Raw genomic sequence first — 10,561 nt, forward strand, 5'->3', positions numbered from 1 at the left:
TGACTATATACTACTCCTGGGGCGAACTCTAATCGTGAAAGCTCTTCTTTCTCCTAATAACTAACTTCGATGATCTATTATTTATTTCCATAATTGGTCATATAATCTGTGGATGCAAAAGACCAACCTTGGATTATAATCAATCATGACATCACGTGTTAACCATTTGCTTACCTTGCTGCTTAAATTTGCAGGAGAAATCCGCAAAGAAATGAGGGAAGAGATCGGGAGAGGTTTCCCGGCAGACGCTACGCACGAACTCGCTCGGGGAGAAAGGTGAAAGGAAGAGGTTCCCGGGTATGTTGCCTCCATTATTAAGTGCACATCTTTCATGCATGTGTGGTAATTTTCCTATAGCATTCACATTACTTGCTTGAGGTGATCCCAGACTGTCTGGCTGAATTAATATATATTAAGTCGGCTGCGCATTCGGTTGATGTGTCTGCGTCTATGACTGTGGTAATACTGTGCCAGACATGCAAGTGACAACACACATCTGGTAATTGATGCTCATTGTAGGGTTAGACTTGGTCAATACTCGGGCATTACGAGTTGGTTGTTTCAACTCTGTCAGTAAGAAGTAGTGAGGTTGTTACAACGTTGTTCTGTTGGTGAGGTGGTAGTGTTTATGGTCATTGCAGCGCTATAGAACGCCCTCTAGAAGTCGTTCTCGGAGTTACACGCCGCCACACTGGCGGCAGGCGGAACAGCGCACAATCAAGATAGACGAATACCTCGAGGAGATGAAGAGACTCAAGGCAAACGAGGAGGAGCGAGAGGAGAGGCACAAGCGCATGACAGAGATGAGGGAGAAGCAGAAGGAAGCGGCTGCAGCAGAGATACCCCTGCAGGATGCTGAAGGCAAGCGTGAGCACCACAGGTGAGCAATGTGAAAATGCTTGGCAGGACTCCCTGATGGCAAGGGGCAAGCTAGGAGAAGGGGTGAGCTAGGGGTAGAGGCAAGATGTGACATGGGGTAAGCTAGGGGTAGAGGCAAGATGTGACATGGGGGAAGCTAGGGGTAGAGGCAAGATGTGATATGGGGGAAGCTAGGGGTAGAGGCAGGATGTGATATGGGGGAAGCTAGGGGTAGAGGCAAGATGTGACATGGGGGAAGCTAGGGGTAGAGGCAAGATGTGATATGGGAGAAGCTAGGAGAAGGGGTAAGCTAGGGGTAGAGACAAGATGTGACATGGGGGAAGCTAGGAGAAGGGGGAAGCTAGGGGTAGAGGCATGATGTGACATGGGGGAAGCTAGGAGAAGGGGTGAGCTAGGGGTAGAGGCAAGATGTGACATGGGGGAAGCTAGGGGTAGAGGCATGATGTGACATGGGGGAAGCTAGGGGTAGAGGCAAGATGTGATATGGGGGAAGCTAGGGGTAGAGGCAAGATGTGACATGGGGGAAGCTAGGGGTAGAGGCAAGATGTGATATGGCGGAAGCTAGGGGTAGAGACAAGATGTGATATGGGGGAAGCTAGGAGAAGGGGTAAGCTAGGGTTAGAGGCATGATGTGATATGGGGGAAGCTAGGAGAAGGGGTAAGCTAGAGTACATGGGGAAACCAAGGCAAGGGATAAGCTAGGAGAAGGGGCAAGCTAGGGGAAGGGGCAAGATGTGGCAAGGTGCATACTGGAGTGAGAAGCAATTTAGAGAAAACAGCTACCTGGTAACCTGACCAAGGGGCAAGCTGGGGCAAGCAGGGTAGACGAGTGCAGCAGAGGAGAGGTTCCACATGACAGTCTTGTGATGACACTTTCGGAGAAGACATGAAAACCATCGTCATAACAGCTGTGTTACTTTCCCATTCACAGGAAGAGGGATGAAGAGAGAGGCGGACACATGGAGAGGGAGAATCCAGGAGAGAATCGCAGGAATCAACCGGAGCAGGAAGTCACAGTCGTCGACGGCAACCGTCACGTCGCCGCTAGCGACGGGAGAGCGAGACGCCACCGGCCCGAGCGAGACGAGCATGCAGGCGATGACGGCACCAGGGGGCGCCAGAGACACCGGCGACGCCGCGACTCGAGCCGTGATCGTGACGATCGAGAGAGAGCAGCGGCGGTGGAGGGTGACGACGAGATAGAGACGAACCGCGACGGCAAGCATCGACATAAACACAGGAGGCGCCACCGCAGCAGCAACGACGGCGTTGAACCCGGCCGTGGCGATGAGGCGCCTCGTCTGCTCTCACAGGTTTACTCCGTGCCGTCGGGCAAAGCCAGCGAAGAACTGCCGCTGCTAGATGCCGCCGCCGCCGCCGGCAGCAGCAACATCCCCATGCCCAAGGACGCGTCGGCCATGTGGTGCAGCAGCAAGGACAACGAGACGATCCCCGGCCTGGTAGACACGGCGATGGAGGAGGGCGAGGAGGAGGAGGAGGCGGCGGCGACAGCGGGCAAAGACGACGCCATCAATCAGTCGCCGCGGAAAGAAGCGGACACATCGCCGCGAGACCGTCCACGCTCCTCCGCCAGTCGCTCGCGTTCCAAGTCGCCTGTTCGCAAAAGGTCACGGCGGCAGAGCCACTCGCGAAGGTCGTGCTCCGTCAGCAGGCACCGCAAGGGATCAAGGTCACGATCAAGGTCGAGAGATCCCAAAAGGTCGCGTTCCGGGTCGTCTCCAAGGCGGAGGATGTCGCACGACTCGCGACGGCGTGGGTCACATTCAAGGGAAGATGCGCATCGCTCCAGGCGAGCACACAGGAGCAAGCAGTAGCTGTCACGCTACATCGCAGATGGCTGTATCGGCTGTCCAGACATGTCTGTATGTCAGGACTCGTGTAGTGACGTGCAACGTTTTTTTACAGGCACATCTGTGCCGACGTAAACAGAATTCTCATGTCTTGATGATCATTTCTTCCGCTGTCTGCTACGTTGATTTTGGAGAAATCTGGTTTATAAATATTTTTGGCATGTATATGTACCCAGAGGTTAGTTACTATGAATTTTTTCTTTGAACCGAGGCAGAGTTGGTAAACATGCAAGTATAGGAGTCGATTCATTTAAAAGCAGAGCACTTGTAAGTGAATATAAACGAGCAAAAATAAGTGCATACTTGTGCACGGTATGCAGCAGGCAATGTGGAATGAAAATTTTGACTCGCATATAATACACGTATACTGTAATTAATAGTTGATATAGTTAGTTGATTATAATAGTTGATGGACGTTTGGAACGTATATTTTACAGGTATAAATTGTTAACAAATGTCAAAGCATTAATATGTGAGAAATGGATTAATTTTAAATGTTGAATGCATTCATTAAATGTTAGATTAGTAGTCATTGTGGGTACAATTATATTTGAGAAGTTGATTGCCGTTAGTTTGCTTGTAATCCTCATTAAATAGCTTAACTTGTAGCACCGACATGTATGCGTGTATGTAGTACTGCTAAATACATTTATTTGAAACATTGTAAAAAAACAACCGTAATTGTCATGTAGTTTTAATTTGTCATAGTGTGGTTTTGTAGCTCGATGCTCACTTCACTGACCTACCACCTTGAATTGAGGGGGCGGGGTACAATAGAAATACAAGAAGCAATTATTGTTACAATAAACGAAATCAATCGATACCGTTTACTCCATTTTTTTCACAGATAAAGAATCTATTGTTTAATGTTTATCATTCAAACAAACTAGAATCGCTATACATTTGTAATGTTTTCTACAGGTATAATTTAGATTAGCTCTGAAACAAGTTTTAATTTAACTGAACAGAATTGCCTCTGTTCATTGGAATGCAAATGTGAACAAAAATCATCTTACACAAGTAAAAGATGCTAATCTAACAATAAAAAATCATCATTAAACATAAAACTGTGAAATTGAAAGTAAGATCAGCCACTACATTATTGCCACTACTATATAAACAACCTAAATTTAAAGTTGAAATCATTTATGAAACAAAGAATTCAAGAGAATCGATGAATCGTAAATCTACTTGTAATACTGCAACATTCATGGTATTCAGGCAACTGCGACGATCATTACAGACTAAGTGGTAATGCAGTCCCTCCCACTTCAGCGGCCACGCCCATGGCCACGCCCATGGCCGGCTACTTGTCGGTTCAGATTAGACAACATAATGGAAAGAAAATCAGGTAAATACTCTGAACAGACAAAAGGATTTGCTCCAATTTAGGACACTATATACCTCCACACACTGGAAGTAATTTTTCTTCTAAAATAATGAACACTGAACACGTATCAAACAAGACATACCTGTGAACTTTAATCACTATTAGAAATCAATGAAATCGTGCGTCCCATCACCAGCCTTACCCAAAACCAGCCTTACCCAGCCTTCCGCCACACTTAAGAGTACCATGCATCCGATCTAAACAGTCTATAGTTGTCCATTTTGATTCTGGGATCTTATTTTCTGCTTACACTTTATTTCAATGGGAAACCTCATTTATAATTACTACTAGGTGGCTTTCACTATGTTCCCTTAACATCCATGCCGCAAACATGATGTCATATTGCAACAGATTGCAAACTGTAATATTGAGACGGGTCTCCGTTAAAATGCTTACATACGCCTACATTTGCATTGTTTCTATGTTGCTAGTGTTACCATCCAAAACAGTTTGCATGGATTTCTACATAATCACACCGTTGTGTATCAAGCAAAATCAGCAGAAATGCAAGAAACAGACGAACAAATTCACAATACCAAATACGGAGCAACAGCGGCACCTGTAGTTTCTCCTTGGCCGTTTCACTGCCCGTCGTCGGGCAATGTATGTGCTTGTGTTTAGCTCCGGGAGCGGGACTTGCTCCTCGATAAACTCTTCCTGCTACAGACAAGTGACACCAAACTGTTGAACCAAGAGTCCCCACGTGTTCACATGGACTGCTGCTGGTGCTGTCATTTACTGCGCAGTGATGGGACACTCGCAATCCATTTGACATAGCTCACCAGTCGCAGGTCAAGCAAATAACAGTTAACTCGCGCACACTAAATCACATGTATATGACACAATGCCAGCGAAGAAGAAGGAGGAAGGAAGTGAATGCTTACTCTGGGCTTCTGCTCATCTTCTTCTTACTCATACTCCTCCTGGGACTGTGTGTGGGAGATCTGCTCTTGCTACGCTCTCTCGAATAAGATCTGCACAGGCAATGTGACACTGTCAACTCACTGAGATTTATAGCTGCATTTATGATCAATAACTTAATAATGCAAACTCATCATAATTTCATTCTATAATTATGTACATGTTCACAATGTATATTTCAACAACTAATCTATTTTTAAATTAAGTTCACAAACAAGATTACTATTCCATGTAACCCCAATAAATGCTATGTATCATACTACTAACACATCTTTGACGAAGCATTATTTCGCAGGCAAGGAAAAACATTTATTTAATTAATACATTTTCTAGTGAGTATAAGTATATCATTCAAGCATAAAAACCAATCAAACATTAGTCAAAAATAACTAGTGATGTTTTAACCATTGACCCACGAAGCAGAGTGCATTAAGAACATCGAGGACAGTGCCAACCACGTGGAATCGTTCAACCATGTAAAATCGTTCGACCACGTGGAATCGTTCGACCACGTGGAATCGTTCGACCACGTGGAATCGTTCGACCACGTGGAATCGTTCGACCACGTGGAATCGTTCGACCAGGTGGAATCGTTTAGTTACCTGCTGTGACGATCTCTCACCGGTGTGCGGGAGCGAGAACGAGATCGTGAGTATGAGCGAGAGCGATCGCGCCGTCCAAAGTTGCGTCGGTCGGCCCTCAGCTCTGGGCAGTCGCGTGCCCAGTGTCCGACGCGGTGACACCTGTAGCACTCGTCTCTTACCTGTCATCAATCACTCTGCACCGTCACTACCATTAAACAGCTCGCGAGACGGCGTTGCCAGTAAACGGCTACCGTCACGTTAGTGTCCGAGATGTACACATCTACCACACACGACAGACTACCAACATTGAAATGCTATCCAACAGTTATCGACAAAACTGGAAGTTGATGGTATAAAGGATATACGATAACCAACATACAGGCTATGAAATTATAAACGACCTCAGCATAAAATCACGTCTCACGCTGTAACTAGGCAAATACGTTTCACTGTCTAATTCCTATACTGTAAGTTCAACCTCAATGTGAGCGGTAAAGCAACTTACCCATGGTTTTGGAGGAGGTCCGTAACGGTCGTACCCGCCTCCCTCACCTCCTCCGCCTCCGCCTCCACCTCCACCTCCGCCTCCGCCTCCTCCTCCTCCTCCTCCTCCTCCCCTGCCGCCACGCGTGCCCATGCCTGGCCCACGAGCCCACTCAACGACTATACTGTTGCCAAGCAGCTCACGACCATTCTCGTACTTTACGGCATCCTGTGACAAACAAAGTGACAACTGTCAGCAAGTGGTTTCTACGACTGCACTCGTCCTCAGCCAGATGCTCTCTTTCTCTATCTCTCATTCTCGCTCTCTTAGCTAGAATCGAGGAGCACTTTGGAGGCTTTTAGCTCAAATCATTCCCACGCTCTCTCATTCTCGCTCTCTTAGCTAGAATCGAGGAGCACTTTGGAGGCTTTTAGCTCAAATCATTCCCACGCTTAGAATAAAACAAAACACTACTAGTTTATACACAGAGGTGGGCCAGCATACAGGCCCGTGTGCATGGTTACCATTCCACAATAGAGAGGTGCAGAAGAATAAGACTACAGCTAGACCGAGGAAGCTCTACGATTACGACAGCAGACATGCGCATAATTAGAAGTGCAATCGAACAGGGAAACGCTCATTGCACACCTGTCAAGTGCAACAGATCGGCTTTATGTAAAGACAAAGGGGAGTCAGCGTGCTAGTGTGTGGTCGCAGACCCATACAAAAAACATGGCACTATGCCACTTGCAATTCTGCACATGCCACATGAATGCACCACAGCAAGTAAACGAATGGCATATGTATGTCATGCTAGACAAGCTTTGAAATTTTCTTAAATTTGGGAAACTTACCTCTGGCACGTGCCCTGGTCATTGTAGAAAACACTTTTATTGTGTCATTTTCTACAATATTATATTATAGGACATCACACCCACGTTAACAGGGAATGATTACATTTCAGATTGAAATTTTTTAACAGGGCCAGAAAAGCCTGTGATAGAAAAGCCTACACGTCATTACTACAGTGCGTTGAATGGCAGACTCTACATGCAACAAACCAAACAACCAAATTAGTCATGTTACCACAACGTTTGGAAACCATTTCAAAGGAACCATTTTCACTACAGAGACTATTAGTGCTTCGCCATCTTTATTAATAAAATCTAATTTAAGCCAAGAAATAAACAATGTATATATTTTCCTAGCATTTGGAAACCTGCAAACTGATTTTTTACATATAAATATGCATAATTAAATACCATCCTTCAGTGTAAAAGCAAAGTAAGAAAACCCACAAACTACAAGATTTTGAGGTGGCTGCACCGCTCTTAAAGCAATGATCTCTGTAATTTCGCCAAAAATATGCCATAAAAAAACTCACCCAGAGTCTACAGAATGCATGTATTAGGTAATGTACTACTTATCACAGAGACTTACTTAATAACTATTTAGAAATTCATCTACAAAATGTGAAAAAATTTGTTGGCATCGATAACATTTTGTCTGTTTATGACCCAGCGTTTCAAGGATTACATTTATGTTAAGTTTGTTATAGCGTAAGAAACTGACAACCTGAATTTACGAATGCTAGTTTCCCGACAGTTTAATAAGCTCCGTCTATACGAGGAATTTTGTCTCGGGTTAAGCATCTATACGAGGTCTTAACTCGGGATAAGCTAACCCGGGTTAAGCTTAACCCATGTTAAGACTCGTGGAGACGCGCGCAAAATCGTTAACCCGAGTTAAATCGTTAGCCTCCCGCTAGCTTAACTCGGGTTAAGACAAACTCCGTGTAGACGATGCGTGTTTCTTAACTCGGGTAAAGAAAGAGGAAGGTAAAGAACTCTTATTAAATGAAGGGTTGGGACTATTATTTAATATATAATCTGATCCCTTATGGAGTTATTATGTTTCATTTAAAGTTAAATCCTTGGGTGCATTTTAGCAGTTTCACAGGTACCATGAGAAATAACAACAATTGAGTGAGATAGGGGCAGGAATACAAACTTTAAATAAAATTTTAATAATCCTAAAATTACACACTTTGCTAGTCACCTGACATCGTTTACACTATCTGTCAGAAGTGACTATAGTTAACAAACTAATGAGATCATTGCTTTAATTAACGCACAAACAGCATTTCAGCTGTCACCACAAATTTGTGGTTCGTCAGTGTCATGAGCAACATGCATGCAGCAGTTACAAAGGGTTCTGTCTAACACAATCAGTTGGCACATTGTGCTGGCTGACAACTGCATATGACATGCCACGTGCAACAAGCAGCGACCAACAAGATGTCATTCCCTCCCTCCCTCCCAATCCGGTTTTAACAAATCGCAAAGTGCACCCCTTGTTTCACAATCGCTCTTACACCTACTAAACAGAGGTACTGCCATATGGTTGTGATCAGTGTACACGTACAAGACCCACAGCAAAAATTTGTCACTTTACCACATGGAATGGTCAGGCCGCGGAACTGGAATGCTCCCGAGAACATGAAGGATGCAAACCAAGGCATCTCTACAGAGACTCCAAACAGATTGACAAACATCAGCCAGCAGCACGAGCGACTCCGGGCGTGACGAGGGGGCATGACGCCGGACGGCTTAGTAGCAGAGCTCCAGGAGTCGTGGGGAGAACTCCGGGGCAGCTTTATGTACAGAGGGGTGTCCGCTAGAGACACTAGACGGCACTCCAGGCAGCACTAGCACGTAGGTGGCGCCAGCTGGGCATGTGTGTACGGGTAAGTGGCAGACATTTCAGCATCGCATGTCCCGTTACAGGTAGGCATAGGGTATCAGGGCTAGTCAACTGGTCTGCCTGGCACAACCAAAATGTATCAGTGAACTGCTGTTTGCTATGCCTAATAAATGTCACTAATAATTTTCTTTCCATTTAAATTTGCTATGCTAATGCACAAGTTCTTTGAAATTTACCCTCAATGTAAACTGCTGTCACTACTCCATATAAGCACAACTTCGTTAATATTACAAAAGATATATGAAAAAAACAACATTTTTAAGTTGAAATTTCTTACTTGATGACCATCTAATTGTTTTTGCAATGACCCAGAATTAGTTAAATAAAATTCCTTACATGCACATACTTGCACATGACCATTTTGAATACTTTAATATATAACATAGTAATAGTCATATTTTATATGCTAAAGCTCTTTGAAGATTTGCTTATCATGGTGCTTGTACTAATATTGCATAATACATATATATTTAAGTATATTCAATATTGCTTAAATACTCAGATGAAGTGTGCACAGCAAAAGTTACAACTGCAAAACAGACGATTGGGTAAGCGGAGAAGAATGGATATTTCTTAGTAGGCACACTTTAAATATTCATAAAATGTACCTCAGCGTCCCTGCGATCCTCATAATCCACAAATCCATAGGCTGGAAACAAACAAAAATTGTGTTTAACATTACATCAAACTTTTAAGAATTTCAACTTATAAGTTTAATTAAAATGAATGGAATAGCATCTGTTCAATAAAGATGATAATTTCATAAACATTTAGACACAATGAGGAATTCTGTTATATTGTATATATAAATGTCAACCTCTTAGCTCTAAGACTAGTTCTCTCAAGTATATTGAGTTTTTTACCACTTTATTATAAACTCGGTGCCAAATAAATTAATTCGATGTGAACATGGTGCCGATATGGTAACACACTTACTAGTCAATAGATAGTAAGTGTATAGTAGTATATAGTGCTGTATACATGGTATAGTAAGTGTATAGTAGTATATATAGTGCTGTATAGTAAGTGTATAGTAGTATATATAGTGCTGTATAGTAAGTGTATAGTAAGTGTATAATAGTATATATAGTGCTGTATAGTAGTATATATAGTGCTGTATAGTAAGTGTATAGTAGTATATATAGTGCTGTATAGTAAGTGTATAGTAGTATATATAGTGCTGTATAGTAAGTGTATAGTAGTATATATAGTGCTGTATAGTAAGTGTATAGTAGTATATATAGTGCTGTATAGTAAGTGTATAGTAGTATATATACTGCTGTATAGTAAGTGTATAGTAGTATATATAGTGCTGTACAGTAAGTGTATAGTAGGTGCTAAGTATATATAGTGCTGTATAGTAAGTGTATAGTAGTATATATAGTACTGTATAGTAAGTGTATAGTAAGTGTATAGTAGTATATATAGTGCTGTATAGTAAGTGTATAGTAGTATATATAGTGCTGTATAGTAAGTGTATAGTAATATATATAGTGTTGTATATCAAGTGTATAGTAGTATATATAGTGCTGTATAGTAAGTGTATAGTAGTATATATAGTGCTGTATAGTAAGTGTATAGTAGCAGGGATAGTGCTGTATAGTAAGTGTATAGTAAGTGTATAGTAGTATATATAGTGCTGTATAGTAAGTGTATAGTAGTATATATA

At 43.0% G+C, this 10,561-nt stretch overlaps 2 protein-coding genes across 2 annotated transcripts in view; one reads left to right on the forward strand and one right to left on the reverse strand.

Annotated features, from left to right (window-relative positions):
• LOC106810401 (peptidyl-prolyl cis-trans isomerase G-like) overlaps positions 1-3,425 on the forward strand; it is a 13,569-nt gene extending 10,144 nt beyond the window's left edge. The window contains exons 12-14 of the mRNA XM_014813746.1: positions 195-297; positions 642-880; positions 1,811-3,425. Of these exons, the coding sequence (XP_014669232.1) occupies positions 195-297; positions 642-880; positions 1,811-2,714 (1,246 nt within the window). The 3' untranslated portion in view covers positions 2,715-3,425. The remainder of the gene's footprint in view (positions 1-194; positions 298-641; positions 881-1,810) is intronic.
• Positions 3,426-3,548: 123 nt separating this feature from the next.
• LOC106810407 (serine/arginine-rich splicing factor 1-like) overlaps positions 3,549-10,561 on the reverse strand; it is a 12,883-nt gene continuing 5,870 nt past the window's right edge. The window contains exons 3-7 of the mRNA XM_014813755.1: positions 9,501-9,541; positions 6,151-6,357; positions 5,664-5,824; positions 5,025-5,114; positions 3,549-4,800 (exon numbers count right to left, since the gene is read on the reverse strand). Coding sequence (XP_014669241.1) covers positions 4,758-4,800; positions 5,025-5,114; positions 5,664-5,824; positions 6,151-6,357; positions 9,501-9,541 — 542 coding nt within the window. The 3' untranslated portion in view covers positions 3,549-4,757. The remainder of the gene's footprint in view (positions 4,801-5,024; positions 5,115-5,663; positions 5,825-6,150; positions 6,358-9,500; positions 9,542-10,561) is intronic.

The sequence above is a fragment of the Priapulus caudatus genome, unplaced genomic scaffold (genome assembly GCF_000485595.1).
Source record: "Priapulus caudatus unplaced genomic scaffold, Priapulus_caudatus-5.0.1 Scaffold438, whole genome shotgun sequence".
Taxonomy (NCBI): Eukaryota; Metazoa; Priapulida; class Priapulimorpha; order Priapulimorphida; family Priapulidae; genus Priapulus; species Priapulus caudatus.